Genomic DNA, 16,890 nt, shown 5'->3' on the forward strand with positions numbered 1-16,890 from the left:
TATACAGGGTGTTTGGTATTTTTTTATGAGATGTTTATGAGCAGGTAGAGCACATCAAATTGAACAGAAAAGTCCTTTACTGTTTTTTCATTTTTGCAATAGTTGACGAGTTATTGACTTGTAAAATTTGCTGTATTAGCCCGGCTTACCAGCAAATGCAAGCGCGCCGAGCGCTCGGCCGCCCCCGCCAGCGCTTGAGCCTTAAGGCCGAAATCACATGGTGCGGAATAGAGTTGCGGAATAGAACGTGCGTCATAGAAGCAGCCAATCAGAGCTTTGCCGCATCAACGCATTCTAATGCGGCAAAGCTATGATTGGCTGCTTCTATGACGCACGTTCTATTCCGCAGCTCTATTCCGCACCATGTGATTTCGGCCTAAGATTGCAAGACGCGCGAGGGGAGTTATTACAACAAGCGGCAATGGCTACGCACGAGCGAGGCGTAACGCTGGATTCTCCCTTTGAGTTACGATAGTTCCTTACTTTTTTTTAATGAAAATAAAATTTTCTAAATGTGTACAGAAAAATATCGGTTCTAATGCTTAAAGAAGCGATTACCAATTTCATTTTTTTAATAAATAACGATTACTTTTAATAAAAGATATATTTTTTGATGATAGTCAGACGCCGTAAATTGTCATTATAAATTTAAAAAAATTTATCATGTGCTCGAAAAAAGAATTTATACTTCTTAAACTTTTAGAAGAAATTATACTTCAAAAAACATTATAAAATTTTATCGAATAAAATCGAAGTAACAACCAAATAAAATTTTTGTTTTATCTTTATATTCTTAATTAAAAATTAAATAACTAGGAAATTTATATTTTTAATAAAATTAATCCCCATGATAAACTTATAATACACAGAGAAAACTTTATAGTAAAAATTACTATGGTAAGTAGTAAATGTGGACCAAGGAGGAATTATGGAAATTTATATTATGTTTTTCCTCAAATTACGATAGTATTTACATCACTCATATGATTTAATTCTCTGAAATTTCTTCTTACAATTCGTGATTACTATTGTAAATAATAAATCATACATAATTTTTCTATAAAATTTTCTCCATGTAGATTTACGAATACATAAATTTATAAAATGTTTTAAAGCTTATAAACAATATTTATTTAAAAGTTGGAAAATATTTCGCTAATAAATAAATAAATAAATCAAGAGGCACGGTAGTGCCCCGCGCCAAGTGTACGCGAAGCGAGGCACTACCGTGCTTCTTTTACGCGAGACGTTTGCGAGAAGACCGCAATTATTGGATCTTAATAATGACTGAACCGATGGATTTCTCAATAAGGTTAATAGATAGCTCGTATCCAATTTATATAATAAAAGTTTTTTTAATTTTCCGCTGCGTGACTTATGAGCGGAGATACGGCGATTAAAATTTTTCGCCTAAGAGTAAATTTGATTAAGAAACGTCGTAGTCGTTATTATTGTCATCGTCGTCGCTCAGCTAAGTGGGGATTTGTACTTTTACTTTTTTGCCATCGGATGGCTGGATCAGATGTTTAAACCTTATATCATGTATATCTCGAGAACGGTTAGAGATATGATCTTAAGATAAGCACTAGGATTATCAGAGGTCTTCGAATTAATTAATTAATTAAATAAATAAATAATTAATTAATTAATTAAACCTTGTAACGTGTATATCTCGAGAACGGTTGGAGATACAAACTTCGGATAAGTACTAGTATTATCAGATGTCTTCGAATTAATTAATTAATTAATTAATTAATTAAACCTTGTATTATGTATATCTCGAGAACGGTTGGAGATACAAACTTGGGATAAGCACTAGTATTATCAGATGTTTTCGGATTAATTAAATAATTAAAATTTATTTATAATTAAGTAATTAAAATTTAATTAATTATTAATTAATTATTTAAAATTTAATTAATTATTAATTAATTAATTATATTTTAAAACATGCAAATCTCGAGAACGGTTAGAGATGCAAATTTGGGATAAGCAGTAGTATCATCGGAACACTTTAGAGAGTCAAAACTTACCTATAATTAATTAATTAATTAATTAATTAATTATAGATAATTATAATTAATTAATTAATTAATTAATTATACCTTGTAGCATGTGTATCTCGAGAACGGTTAGAAATACGAACTTGGGATAAGCACTAGTATTATCAGATATCTTCAAAGTAATTGATTAATTAATTAATTAATTAATTAAATTTTAAAACATGCAAATCTCGAGAACGGTTAGAGATGCGAACTTGGGCTAAGCAGTAGTATCATCGGAACACTTTAAAGATTCAAAGCTTATCTATAATTAAATAATTAATTAATTAATTAAACCTTATGGCATGTGTATCTTGAGAACGGTTAGAGATACGAACTTGCGATAAGCCCTAGTATTATCAGATGTCTTCGCATTAATTAATTAAATAATTAATTATATAATTAATTAAATCTTATATCATGTATATCTCGAGAATGATTGGAGATACGAACTTGGAATTAGCACTAGTATTATCAGATGTCTTTGAAGTAACTGATTAATTAATTAATTAATTGAATAATTAAAGCTTGTATCATGTATATCTCGAGAACGGTTAAAAATTCGACCTTGGAATAAGCACTAGTATTATCAGACGTTTTCGGATTAATTACTTAATTAAAATTTAATTAATTATTAAATAATTAATTAAATTTAAAAAATGCAAATCTCGAGAATAGTTGCAGATACGAACTTGGAATTAGCACTAGTATTATTAGATGTCTTCGGATTAATTAATTAAAATTTAATTAATCAATGCCTTGTTTAAATATGTCGTAGTAAGTTAATCATAGTTTTATGGATTTGGGTTGCCTAACACACTTGCCCCACAAACTATATAATATCCGCACAAAATTACCTTTCTTTAAAAAAAGGTAAAGAAAAGACGCCAAATGTACACTGGCGCAAAAAAAAACGAAACAAAATTTTTGACCGATTTTTAGGCAATATTCAAAGTGATGCAACTTTGCGAAAAATCATCCAAATTACATGTACTTTTTTTTTAAATTAAAGGGCAAAGACTCTATTTTGAGAATCCCTACGCGAAAGTTTGATTTGTTAAGTGCGAACCTTTTGTATCGCATGAAAACCAAACATGTGTTTTTTAATTGAAAAAAGTAAAAGTTTGTTATCATTTTGCACAAGTTTCTCGTTAAAATCTTGCTAATATTAATTCAGATTCTGAAAGTTCATTCTTTTCTAAGCAATTTAAAAGAAAAAACATGTTGATACGATGTTTTTTGTTGATTGCACGCTAGTTTGAAATTTGCACTGCATTTTAGCGAATAAATACGGTATTTTTTGAATATCATAAATTTTGAGTATCAATATGATATTGCACATTAATTTTATTCGTATTTAACTCAATCATACCGCCGTCATCAAAGTGACCCGATCTGCACCACATGGAAAATGACGATCAGATTTTGTATGTAGCCCTGAAAAGGCTGATTTTTTTAAATAAAATTTGAACTTTTACTTTTTATGTATGAGTATGTGTATATGTATGTTTATGTGTATGCGTCGGTTTATGAATATAGATGAATGTGATCTTCTGTTGACTTCAGTGAAATTGGTGCGTCAGCTATCCGTTATATTTAGATCAGTAAGTACAAATTTCCACCGATGAATTTCAGAGCCACATGATGTACAAAATCCGATCATCATTCTCCACGTGGTGCAGATCGGGTCACTTTGATGACAGCGGTATGATTAAGTTCAATACGAATAAAATCAATATGCAATATCATATTGATACTCAAAATTTATGATATTCAAAAAATACCGTATTTACTTGCTGAAATACCCTAAACTGCAGTGCAAATTTCAAACTCGTGTGCAATTAACAAAAAACATCGTATCGACATGTTTTCTTTTAAATTGCTTAGAAAAAAATGACCTTTCAGAATCTGAATTAATATTAGCAAGATTTTAACGAGGAACTTGTGCAAAATGATAACAAACTTTTACTTTTTTTCAATTAAAAAACACATGTTTGGTTTTCATGCGATACAAAAGGTTCGCACTTAACAAATCAAACTTTTGCGTAGGGATTCTCAAAGTAGAGCCTTTGCCCTTTAATTTAAAAAAAAGTACATGTAATTTGGATGATTTTTCGCAAAGTTGCATCACTTTGAATATTGCCTAAAAATCGGTCAAAAATTTTGTTTCGTTTTTTTTTTTTGCGCCAGTGTATGTGCGTGCGTGCGTGCGTACATGTGTGTCTTTAAGGTTTTACTATGCTTATGTTTGGATACATGAGACAGTACAACCAATATGTCTGGGCAATTTTTATGTGACAGAATATTAGACTTCAATTGCATCGCATTATTTGATGTTTAAAAGAAACGTTTATTAGGTTATTTATAATAAAAATGTGAGAATGTTAGGTCGTATATTCCGCGTGTCGCAACAAAAAAAACAATAATACGTATACATACAAGTAGACATTTTCAATATGGAAGAGAAAGATAATATACATAATTTTAATACATATACACAAGCGGATAGAAATACACAAATGATAGACATACTAACTGTACTAATTTGGATACGTAATTTTTTTCAATGTGGAAGCATGTGAAAAAGGAAGATCAATCTGAAATAGTGCAATTAATATGTCTAGGCATTTCTATTTGTTTGAGTATGTGAAAGAATATTAAGCTTTTTGTCGCGTAATTTAGTTTGTAAAAAACCCAATATTATAAGCAATAAAGTAAACTTGAGAAAATGTTAATTTTCGTATTGTCGCAACAAAAAAAAACAAAGTTATACACATACACATATGTAAGCGGATAAAAATATTTAGACATACTGACTATATACTATTACAGAATATCTTTTTCAATGTAAAAGCATGTGAAAAACAGATATACTCCGAATAATATAGTTAGTAAGTCTATGCTCCGTTTATATATGTGTATTAGACCTTATACGCATCGCATTATTTATAAAAATAATTGATAATCAATGAAATGAACATGTGAATATTACAGATAAAGAATAAAACCAATATAACTTTGTTTCGTTATTTTAATTAAATCTGAGTCTCGATTTTTAATTAGATATAGACTTTAAAATTGTCTTAAAGACCTCCATATATATTATTAAAAAAAAAGAGATATCTGATACTACAAAATGAGTGAAATCCCATCAAAATTACCTTTTTTTAAAAAAGGTATAAAAAAGCGCCAAGTATATGCGCGCATCAAATGCCCTCAAAAATCTATTTTTGTACAAAATAATTTTTATTTGGCATGACAAATGTGCACCACAAAGGAAATTTTAATAAAATTGTCTTTTCCCCCAAAAAGAACAAAAAGTTCTTTTTTTTTTTACAAAAATTATGATATGAAGAAAATGCACCAACTATGAAAATGGATGTTTATACGAATTAAAACATCCACTTTTACAAATAATTATTTGTTCAAATATTACAAATAAATATTTTAATACAAATTTTATTACAAAAACTTGGCGCCGCTAAACCGAATAATTTGCTCTCTTTCTTTTTCTTTTGTGCGTGCATCTAAATGTGTGAGTGCGTGCTTGCGTGCTAAACCTCGATTTCGAGGTTTAGAAAAATTTTGTGAAGTCTAATCTATGCTGTTCTCTCTCTTTCTTTCTCGCTTTTCCTTATATATTTATTTATTCACTATTTGCTTTGACACTTTGACATCGTGCATATCGACTGCATCGTTTCCCCGATGATATCAGTCCGCTTGCTACTGTACGGCGGTTAAGATATACGAAACCTACTGACTTGTGTTTGCGGAAATCTGCATATTTTATCTTAATTTATTTCCATTTAATTTTTTTTATTTTGTTTGTTTTTAATTTGTGACTAATCAATTTAACTCATGACTATTTGTGACACGCCGACACGTAAGTTAATTGTTTTACTTCACCCACGGTTCGATTTTAGTTTAATTACATTGTCGTTTTTTCTTCTTTTTTTTCTTACGAATTTACTTACAGTGTTATGATATGCCTGCACACATCATCATAGCATGGTCCGTGCACGATGTCAAATATAACTAAATTTATTCGCACAACTTCTATGTAGACCAAGGTACTCATTTACATTCTTATATTATTTTATACGCCCACGACTATTGCTTTCTCCCTGACACTAATGTAATTGTTGTAGATCTCACTTGATAAGGACCCGAACCAAGGGTCGAAACGTCGTGTAATTATTAATTGTTTTTAATAAACTGGCCAGTCGGGTCGACGTAAAGAGAATTTACTTTAAATATTTATTTAATTCAAGAAACTTTTAGTATGTAATTTGTGTGTGTGTGTGTGTGTGTGTGTGTGTGTGTGTATGTGTGTGTGTATGTACATACAATCGCGAGCTAAAGAATAATCATTCAATAATCAATTTCTCCTTTTTGTGACAGGAAAATGATTCCTTAGCTCGCGATTTTATATCGATATTGCTATTCATGCCAATTGCTATACACGCACATGTAGAAAAATATGATTCTGGTGTTAAAAAAAATCAATTATTCTCAATTTTCCTTTTATTCTTTTAAATAATTACCTAATCTTTAATAGTTGAAAAGAATATTCTGTCGATAATAATAAACCTCACTTACATAAAACTTAGAATATTTAACATTTTCCTGTGTACACACATACACACAAATTACATACTAAAAGTTTTTTAAATTAAATAAACAAATAAATATAATTTATGTTTATTTAATTCAAGACATTTTTAGTATGTAATTGTGTGTATGTGTGTACACAGGAAAATGTTAAATATTATTTGTTTTATGTAAGTGAGGTGTTTATTATTATCAACAGAATATTCTTTTCAACCATTAAAGATAAGGTAATTATTTAAAAGAATAAAAGAAAAATTAAATAATTAATTTTTTTTTTTTTAGATAGATTGATATTGGGATTGAATTGAAATGTAATTAATTAGGAACAAAATCAATATTCTTTAACTTTGCTTTGAATAGTCAAATTCCAATAAATATTTTACTATAAAAACTTGACGTCGCTAAATTAAATAATTTGTTTTAATACAAAATCGCTTTCTTACAAATTAATTTATATATTAAAATAATACATATAACATTATACATCCACGCATGACAGAAAGAAAAAAAGAGACATTTAGACATAAGCACGTATAAAAGACTAAGATATTAAAAATTGCTTTTTTATAAACTAAGTTATATACTAAACACACGCACTCACGCACGCACGCACGCACGCAAGCACGCACGCACGTACGCACGTGCATTTAGATGCACGCACAAAAAAAAGAAAGAGAGCTGGCAAATTGTTCGGTTTAGCGGCGCCAAGTTTCTATAGTAAAATATTTATTGGAATTTTGACCATTCAAACCAAAGTTAAAGAATATTGGTTTTGTTTCTAATTAATTACAATTCAATTCAATTCCAATATCAATCTCTTATCTGGTACAAGTTTAATGAAAAATCAAACTATGAATGCCAGCCAAAGAATAAACATCTATTTTTATAGATTGGCGCATATTTTTTCATATCATTATTTCTGTAGAGAAAAAATTTAACACTCATTTTGTAGTGTTCACTCTTAATTGGCGCAAAACATTTACGTATCATTATTTTTTTTAGAAAAATTAATTTGTCTGTGTAAATACAATAATTTTTTATTTAAAATAATTGTTACTTTAATAATCAAAGTTATACCATTTTAGGAATGTATATTACTTAGGTTGAATTTAATCAAAAGTTTTATCTTGGATTTGTGATTTTTTTCGTTATAAAGAAATATCACTTAAGTTGAATTTATCAAAAGTATTCTTGGATTTTGTGATTTTTTCCTTAAAGAAAAACCACACTTCGCGCGCATTTTTTACCTTTTTTAAAAAGGTAAATTTGTTTGGATATCATGCATTTTGTAGTATTTATATATTATATATAACTTAGGTTGAATTTGATATGATCAAAAGTATTATCTTGGATTTTGTAATTTTTTTTATATTACTAGTAAAGTAAAGAATAAAAATTAGTATTATTATTATTAAAAACATTTATTTAAAGTATTATTCAAGCTAATTAATAATTGTAAATATTGATTGACAATTACAGCAATATTTAACTGATCCACAATTCTATATCACGCAACATCTCTTCTATCTCATGGAAAACAGTGTAAAATCTGAGTTATGTTACTCTCTGATTAATTAATTTTACATTGATGTTGATGATTAAATAGATGAAGTGTGACGTAGAGTTGTACGTTAGTTAAATATTAATTGATAACGTTGTAAAGATAAAAACCATTTTTTGTCACCAAAATACCGGCATTATACAGGGTGTCTGGTATTTTTTTATGAGATGTTTATGAACAGATAGAACGCATGAAACTGAACAGAAAAGTCCTTACCGTTTTTCCATTTTCGCAATAGTTAACAAGTTAGTGACTTGTAAAATTGTTAGATTGAACGAACTTACCTGTGAAGTTCGATCCTAATTATGTCCTTTGTCTCCGGATGGATAACTATGTAGTCGTGCCTTTGCACGCGCCTTGACAACAGATTTTAAAAGTCCCGCCAAAACGAAAAAGCGCCGCTCTGTTATCCGGCGCCTGTTAGTGGTCCCCGCCGATGCATTCGCCCTTCTTCATAAGTTTAAATCTAGGGCTAATCGCTAGCTGTAGGTAAGGGTGGAGGGAAGTCCATCCGGACGAGACGAAGGGCATAATTAGGATCGAACTTCACAGGTAAGTTCGTTCAATCTAACAATTATGCCCAAGTCTCGTCCGGATGAATAACTATGTAGCTGTTCAAATCTCAGCGATTAGCCGGGAGATAAAGATAGCTCTATGTACGTAGGAGAGTCTGAATGTATTAAACTTTACATAAACTGAACTTACAGTATGAACTCATAAGAAAACAAAAGTATAATCCACGGTATACAAAGCTATATGAAAAATAAACAATATGTCTCTAAGAGAGCAGAACCGCATTAGTGAAATCTTCTGGGTTGACGATTGGTTTATTGTAGAAATTCGCAAAGACCCGGGATTCGCCAGACCATCCCGCAGCTCGTTTAATAATATCCAGGGCTACACCTCTGTGGGCCGCACGTGAGGTAGAAGCGTGACGTGTGCTGTGGGCAAAGAAAATAGTGGTATCTACCCCGCACTCTTCCAAGCCCCGCCTTATCCAGCGACTAATTGTTTGTGCTGAGGCTGCGTTGTAGGGCTTAGTTAAAGAGATGAAGAAAAAATCACATGTATCTGGATGTAAATGCTTGGTCCTAGCCAGGTAGCATTCTAATAAATGTGCGATACAGAGGTCTTTGCGATCGTTAAAGCGTGAGAATGAAAAGAAAAGCTGAGGGCGACCCGGAGCCGACGTTTTTATCCGGTCCGGGATATTAATTAATATTTTATCCCCTAAAGATATTTAGGATAGTTTTAACAAAGAGAGGGTCTGAATCCGCTGGCCGGTACCGAGAGCAAGGAGGAGCGCAAGCTTCTTGGTGATAACGCTCAACGTGCACCCGTCATATGTATAAATGGACGAGAGTTTTTCGATAACCGGAGACGGGTCCCAGACATAGTCATAGCGCGGCCTCGGCGGATTAATCGTTGACACACCTTTGAGAAAACGCCTGACCAGCGGGTGGTTACCAATTTCGTTATTTGTAATGAGCGACATAGCTGATCTGGCCGTATTGATGGTAGAGTAGGAGGCGGTCCTAAGAAAAGTTTGGGCCAAAAACTCAAGAGTCTGGGCCGACGTCGGGAAATAGAGCGACACTCCCCGCTGCCTACAAAACTCCCACCAGCGTCGCAGGATGTTAGAGTATTGCTTAATGGTCGACTCCGACAGGGAGGTAATTAGTGTTGGAATCGCCGATGGTAGAACTATACGTGGCCTGAAAACCTCCCTGATAACCTCCCGACTTCCAGGGAAAGCGTCCTGTATTCCAGATAAGAGGTCCTGAAAGGCGATGAAAGTAACGAATAGTTAGGAGAAAGAATTAACGGCTCAGAAACTAGGAGATGTCGAAACAAGGGGAACCAGGGCTGTGAAGGCCACCAGGGCACCACGACTATTCCCTCTGTTTCGTCATCCACAATTTTCCTCAGAACGTATGGGAGCAGAATAAATGGAGGAAAGGCGTAAAAATTTAGACTTTTCCAGGCCAGAGTAAATGCGTCTACTGCGACAGAGCCCGGATCGGGTAGCCAAGAGACGTACGCCTCGCACTTATTATTGATGGACAATGCAAACAGGTCTATGTCCGGGAGTCCGAAGAAATCGAGCACCTGCAAGTATGCCTACTCCGATAAGAACCATTCAGTATTCGGATCAGCCGCTCGAGACTCCGCATCAGCGATGAAATTTTTTGATGAAGAGATATAAGAGGCGAAGATAAAGATATTCCGGTCTCCACACCAGCGCCATATTTCTCTAGAGATTGCGGAAAGATGAGGGAATTGTACCGATTCGAATTTATTGATGTATGCTATAGCTGTGGTATTATCTATGCGGAGTAGGATATTGCAATCGTGTAGCTCTCCAGCAAAACAACGAAGGGCATTGAAGGCTGCTTTAAGCTCTAGAGCGTTTATGTGGATGGCTCTGTCCGATTCGGACCACCATTCATGCGTGCGGGATTCTCCGCTAGAAGCGCCCCAGCCTGTTGTAAAAGCGTCTGAAAAAATTTCGCTATAAAAGTGTCCCGAGCAAATTGTGTTGGCCTGGTCCGCGTTTGAGAAAATCTTATTCCACCAGCTGAACTCGTCTTGCAGAGATAAAGGGATCTCCATAGAAGCTGAGAAGTTCTCGTCAGACTCTATTAAAACGAGGAATTTCGCTCTTTCGAATCTCTTTATATACAGGAGACCGTATTGGACTGCTGGGCAGACTGAAGTCAGAGAACCTATAAAGCTGGCAAAGTCCCTTATGGAGCAGGATCGCCTCCAGGCTATGCTAGAAGTCAAGTTTAGAAGCTTATCTCGCCGCTGGGAAGGTATTGAGATGGCTTGCCTGACTGAGTCGAAAATAAACCTCAAGTATTTGCACTCCGTGGAAGGCTTCAGGTTAGATTTTTGGTAATTACCAGAAATCCTAGTGATTCGAGAAGACTTATGGAGGCACTAACGTTCGTCTGGCATTCTTTGTAAGATGATCCTAAAAAGAGAAAATCGTCTAAGTAAATTACGGAATGAAAGCCTCTTTCACGAAGGTATGTGACTACGGGGCAAGTAATCTTAGTGAATGTGTAAGGAGTTGTAGCCAGACCAAAAGGTAGCGCGGTGAACTGATATGTTCTCCCACGCCATTAAAAACGAAGGAACTTTTTATGCTCCTGTGAGATGGAGATTAAAAAATAGGCATCTTGCAAATCAAGAGTGGCCATGTACGATCCTGGTAGCATAAGGCGAATGACCGTTCTCCAGTCCTCTAACTTGAAGTGCGGAGGATCGATGTATTTGTTCAGCTCCCTTAAGTTTAAAATAAAGCGTTTGTCTCCTGATGGTTTATCTATAAGGAAGAAAGTAGATAAAAATTGATCCTCGGATGGCTCTACCAGTTCAATGACTCTCTTGAGGAGAAGGCGTTCTATCTCGAGGTCGCAGGAGGACGCGGAGGATTCAGAAAATTCCATTTTCTGCAAATATGGCCTAGGAGATAAAAGCGATTTAAATGGGATACGGTAACCCTGAATTGCGCTTAAGATTATTGGGTCGGAGATAATGTTGAGCTATTGTTCATAAAAATTACTCAGGCGACCTGCCGACCGTACCTTGTTTAGTGATGGAGTCGTGTCTGGGATCTGGATTGAGTCGGCGGCTGTGTTGATATGAAGCTCCTGCGCTGCGAGCCGACCTGAGCTTCGCAGGAACTTTCTGGTTTCCCAAAGTTCCAGTGGGAACCTGTTGGCTGCGACGTTGTAGAGCCTGCTGTCGAACGGGCTGAAGAGTCTTTTTATCTACGGGCTGCGTTGCCTTGACAGCTTCCCTTCCTGCTTTTTCACAGGCTTGAGCTGCCTTGAGAGTTTGGGAGAAGTCTTGACCAAACAGGAACTCGTCAACCTGCGCGGACTCCGCAGCATTTTTACCCGTGATATTAAGCGAAGGTTTTGTAAAGGCTCTCCGAGCCATGGACAGTCGAAAATGGTGATCTGATAGCAGGTGGATGCTGTCTGAGAAAAGAGGCAGGGCTGATCTGGCGTCGTCGGAGAGAGTCTGTGAGACGTCTCTTTTTAAGGAGAATAGACATGCCCGATGCAAGGGCCCTGAGGCAGGCCCCCACCTGAGCCTGAGAACGGGACTGAAATTTGTAGGCGTACGACGTCAGAAGGATAAAATCACGGAACTAAGGCATAATCATTTTCCTGTCACAAAGTGATTATTCTTTAGCTCGCGTATGTATGTACATCCCCCCTACACACACACACACATTACATACTAAAATTTTCTTAAATTAAATAAATATTGTTTATAAGTTTTCAAACATTTAATAAATTCATACCCACACAGCACACTTTATCTTAGGGATGTCCCTGGGATGTCATTTTGGGATATCGCAATATCGTTAGATATCCATGGACCGTCTGCGATATCCAAGGGATATCCAAGGGATGCACAAATGTCCACCGATTTGACATCCTGTAGATGTCTCAAACGATATCCAAAGGATGTCCAAGGGATTTCCTGAGATATCGTAATATACCCTAGTGAAAAAATTTGTCAGAATTAAAAAAAATTTTTTCAGGATTTCTGATAAATATTCCGATTTTTTATAAGAATTAAAACGTTTCTCGGAAAAACTTTAAAAATGATAAATTTTGATAAATTTAAAAAATTTTTGAATATTTCTAATTATTTTTAGAAGTTTCTAAGAATTGAAAAAAACTTGAACAAAATATAAAAAATTCTAATTATTTTTACGGTAATCTTGTAAGAGGAAGAAGACTATAACAACATGTTTTAGCCAAGTCACAGTCGTACCCGTTAAAGCATGTTTAATCTCTATATCTGAAAAAACGGTCACCCATCCAAGTGTCAACCATCGCCGACGTTGCTTGACTTCGAAGACCGTACGCATCCTAACGCCACGTGATAATCCATGAACACTTTTTATCTATGCATACATATTTGTTATAGATCATTACAATATATGTTATCAGAAGGATGAAATATGTATAGTTAACTTATATTTTTATGAATAAATATGAAGTTTTAGTTTTTTATTCATTTTTACATATGCATGCAAAATAGCATGTGGAATAACTTATTAAATAGTTTGTTTTTGCTCTGTTTATATAAAATTAAAAAAATTTTTTAATGTCATTTTTTAATAATTTTTTAGTATTATTAATATATACCACATTATTTCGATAAGTGTATTTTCTTTATGTTTTATTTTAGTTTACGTTTCCTAGAGATTTAATTAACGCTTTTGTCACTCTTTTATTATATTATAATTCACTTTTCCTTTACACTTGATTTTCGCTCTATTAATTGTAGAGATAAAAGATATGATGGGATTTTATCTGGATGTAATACGATATGATATAATAGAATATCTTACAATATCTTATAATATTTTAAGATATTTTACGATATTTTAAGATATTTTTGTAGGATATTCCGGGAGCTACTCATTGAGATATCCGTGGGATCGCCTTCGTCTGTCTGGGATAATTTGGGATATCCTCAGGATAAAGTGTGCTGTGTGGGTACATACTAAAATTTTCTTAAATTAAATAAATATTGTTTATAAGTTTTTAAACATTTAATAAATTCATATATTTGTAAATTTACACGGAGAAAATTTTATAGTAAAATTATGTATGATTTATTATTTATGGTAGTAACCACGAACTGTAAGAAGAAATTTCAGAGAATTATATCATATAAGTAGTGTAAATATTGTCGTAATTTGATGAAAAACATAATTGAAAAACATAATAAAAATTTTCATAATTTCTCTTTGGCCCGCGTTTACTACTTACCATAGTAATTTTTATCATAAAGTTTTTTCCGTGTATTATAAGTCTATCACAAAGATTAATTTTATTAAAAATGTAAATATCCTAGTTATTTAATTTTTAATTAAGAATATAAAGTTGAAACAAACATTTTATTTGGTTGTCATTTCCATTTTAATCGATAAAATTTTCTAATGTTTTTTGAAGAAGCATAAATTTTGTTTCGAGCATATGATAACAGCTTCTTTTAAAATTTATAATGACAGTTTACGACGTTTAAGACTATCATCAAAAAAATATTTTTTTTTAAATAATCGTTATTTATTAAAAAAATAAGTTTAGTAATCACTTCTTTAAGCATTAGAACTAATATTTTTTGTACACATGTATGTACGCGTACACACATATTTTTTGTCGTTAAAAAATTTTATTTTCATTAAAAAAAATAAGGAACTATCATAACTCAAAGGGAGAATTTAGCGTTACGCGTCGCTTGTGCGTAGCCATTGTCGCTTGTTGTAACAATTCCCCCCGCGCGCCTTGCAATCTCAAGGTTCAAGCGCTGGGGAGGGCGGCCGCCGCGGCCGAACGCTCGGCGCGCTTGCATTTGCCGGTAGGCCGGGCTAATACAGAAAATTTTACAAGTCACTAACTTGTTAACTATTGCGAAAATGGAAAAACGGTAAGGACTTTTTTGTTTAGTTTCATGCGCTCTATCTGCTCATAAACATCCCATAATAAAATACCAGACACCCTGTATATATATGTTACTAGTATACTAGAAAATAAAAATTAGTATTATTAAAAACATTTATTTAAAGTTTTATTCAAGCTACCCAGATAGCCAAATGCAGCGAGTTTGCTGTCAAATCGCCAACAATCATTGAAGCAACTAATTTTGACAAACTTAGAACAAGGTGCGTCAGCATTATGTCTGTCGAACTGAACTCACGTGAATTCTAATTCTAACAACGGCAAATTGATTGCAACATGTCAGCATCAATTTGCTACTCGCAAAAAAGTGATTTGTGACAGCAACTTGACGACAACTCGTACTGTCATTTTGCCATCCGTGATTAACAGCGTCTTGACAACAAATTGACGGCAACTTGTTATCATCGGTATGCCATCTGCAACCAACAGCATGTTAACAGCAACATGACGGCAACACATGTCAAATAATGAATGCTCATATGCTGACAATATACTCACATTTGGCATTGCCTAATAAAACTTCTGCGGTCACCCATCCAACTCTGAACCGCTGTCGACACTGCTTGACTTCGAAGATCGTATGCAACCTAGCACTTCGCGATGATCCATAAACACTTGATGCTCATGAATACATATTTGTCATAGATAAGTTCAATAGATGTCAAAAACATGAAACGTATAGTTAAATATTTATAAATAAATATAAATTTACAGTTTTTTTACTGCTTTTTACGTATGCAAAATAACATGTAGAATAACGTATAAAAATATGTTTTTGTTCTGTTCTTTTGATAAAGCTAAATTATATCTCAGACAGCACACAATATTTATAAAATATTTATAAAATATTTATAATATTTATTTGAATATTTTATAAATATTTATTCAAATATTTTATAAATATTTTTGTGGTCTTAAATTTGACAGATCATAAAGTTTATCATAAATATTATAAAAATATTTATGAAAGATTTACAAATATTTACAAAATATTACTTGTACAAATCTTACTACCTGGGATATGTATAAAAAATTATTTTATTTTATATTTTATTTCTATAATAAATCATTGATAAAGTATTTTCTTTTATATAATAATGAATAATATGTTGCTAATTTTATTCATATTTATCTTTTATTTTGTAACTATGTTTATGTGTAATATGATTAATAAAGTTATAATTAAATTTATATATATATATATATATATTATAGTCTACCTGGTTTACCTGGGATAATATATATTTGCAAGCATGTATAATTATAAAAATTAATATCTATAGATTAATTATATTTAAATTTCAAAAATATAGACGTCTTTTTATTGAAAAGTTGTAAACGTGTGACAAAGTTCATATTGTCAACAATTTTTATACAATAAGCTACAATTAAAAAACTTCATAGTTTGAAGGTATATATGCAATAACAAATGAAAATTATTATATATGTGTTGTTGCTGTCATGTTGTAGACAACATAACATACGAGTATTGCGAACCGTTTGCTTGGAAAATTTCGCCAATTGTTTGCATGTATAAGCAGACATATTGCTGTATTCGTAACGTGTTCTACTTTGATGTCAGCAAATATACAGCAAATATCTAGCAACACATTTTGTGCATTAGTTTCTTCAAAATGCTTAATCAGGCTTGGCTATCTGGATAATTAATAGTTGTGAATATTGATTGACATTTACAACAATATTTAACCGATTCACAATTCTATATATCACACAACATCTCATCTATTTCATCGACACCAGTGTAAAATCTAAGCTTCTTACTTACTGATTATTTAATTTTACATTGGTGTTAATAATTAAATAGATAAAGTGTGACGTAGAGTTGTGCATGTGGTTAAATTATTGCGTTCGGTAAAGCAAATCTGAGACGTCGGAGTGCTCTGTTACCTCACTCTATCTTTGTTCGATGCCAATAAATAACAAAGACAGAATGTTTCAACAGAGCCTCCAGACGCTTCAGATTTGCTTTTCCAAACGCACCCAATATTAAAAGGTTTAAGTATAAGAAGTATCTTTTATGACCAATGTATGGGCAATTATTACCAATTAAAAACCAGGAGTAAACGAAATAGGCAAACCTCATTTCGTATTTCTTACTTCTTACTCCTATTCCATTACTCCTGCTGACATCGTAAACCTTGCATTAAACATAACGGTA

The 16,890-nt window shown here is 32.9% G+C and overlaps 3 protein-coding genes across 3 annotated transcripts in view; 1 reads left to right on the forward strand and 2 right to left on the reverse strand.

Moving 5' to 3' along the window:
- The window catches only part of LOC118644709, a 159,994-nt gene that overhangs the window by 34,173 nt on the left and 108,931 nt on the right, over nucleotides 1-16,890 (forward strand). The gene's annotated exons all lie outside the window — the stretch shown is intronic.
- LOC105832513 overlaps nucleotides 1-16,890 on the reverse strand; it is a 62,709-nt gene that overhangs the window by 20,194 nt on the left and 25,625 nt on the right. The window lies entirely within an intron of this gene.
- Nucleotides 8,371-12,450, reverse strand: LOC118644710. The gene is made up of 2 exons (XM_036283849.1): nucleotides 11,808-12,450; nucleotides 8,371-9,155 (listed from the first exon to the last, which is right to left on the reverse strand). Exons 1-2 carry the CDS (start codon nucleotides 12,163-12,165, stop codon nucleotides 9,112-9,114), a joined length of 402 nt encoding a protein of 133 aa, XP_036139742.1. The 5' UTR covers nucleotides 12,166-12,450; the 3' UTR covers nucleotides 8,371-9,111.

Source organism: Monomorium pharaonis, chromosome 3, assembly GCF_013373865.1.
Source record: "Monomorium pharaonis isolate MP-MQ-018 chromosome 3, ASM1337386v2, whole genome shotgun sequence".
NCBI classification, from domain to species: domain Eukaryota; kingdom Metazoa; phylum Arthropoda; class Insecta; order Hymenoptera; family Formicidae; genus Monomorium; species Monomorium pharaonis.

Bases quoted from the DNA above. Each gene is read 5' to 3' on its own strand.
- LOC118644710 (XM_036283849.1), bottom strand. From the start codon at position 12,165: ATGGCTCGGAGAGCCTTTACAAAACCTTCGCTTAATATCACGGGTAAA. The intron at 9,156-11,807 runs GTACGGTCGGCA...CTTTGCCCACAG, and splicing joins CGACTCCATCACTAAACAAG to CACACGTCACGCTTCTACCT.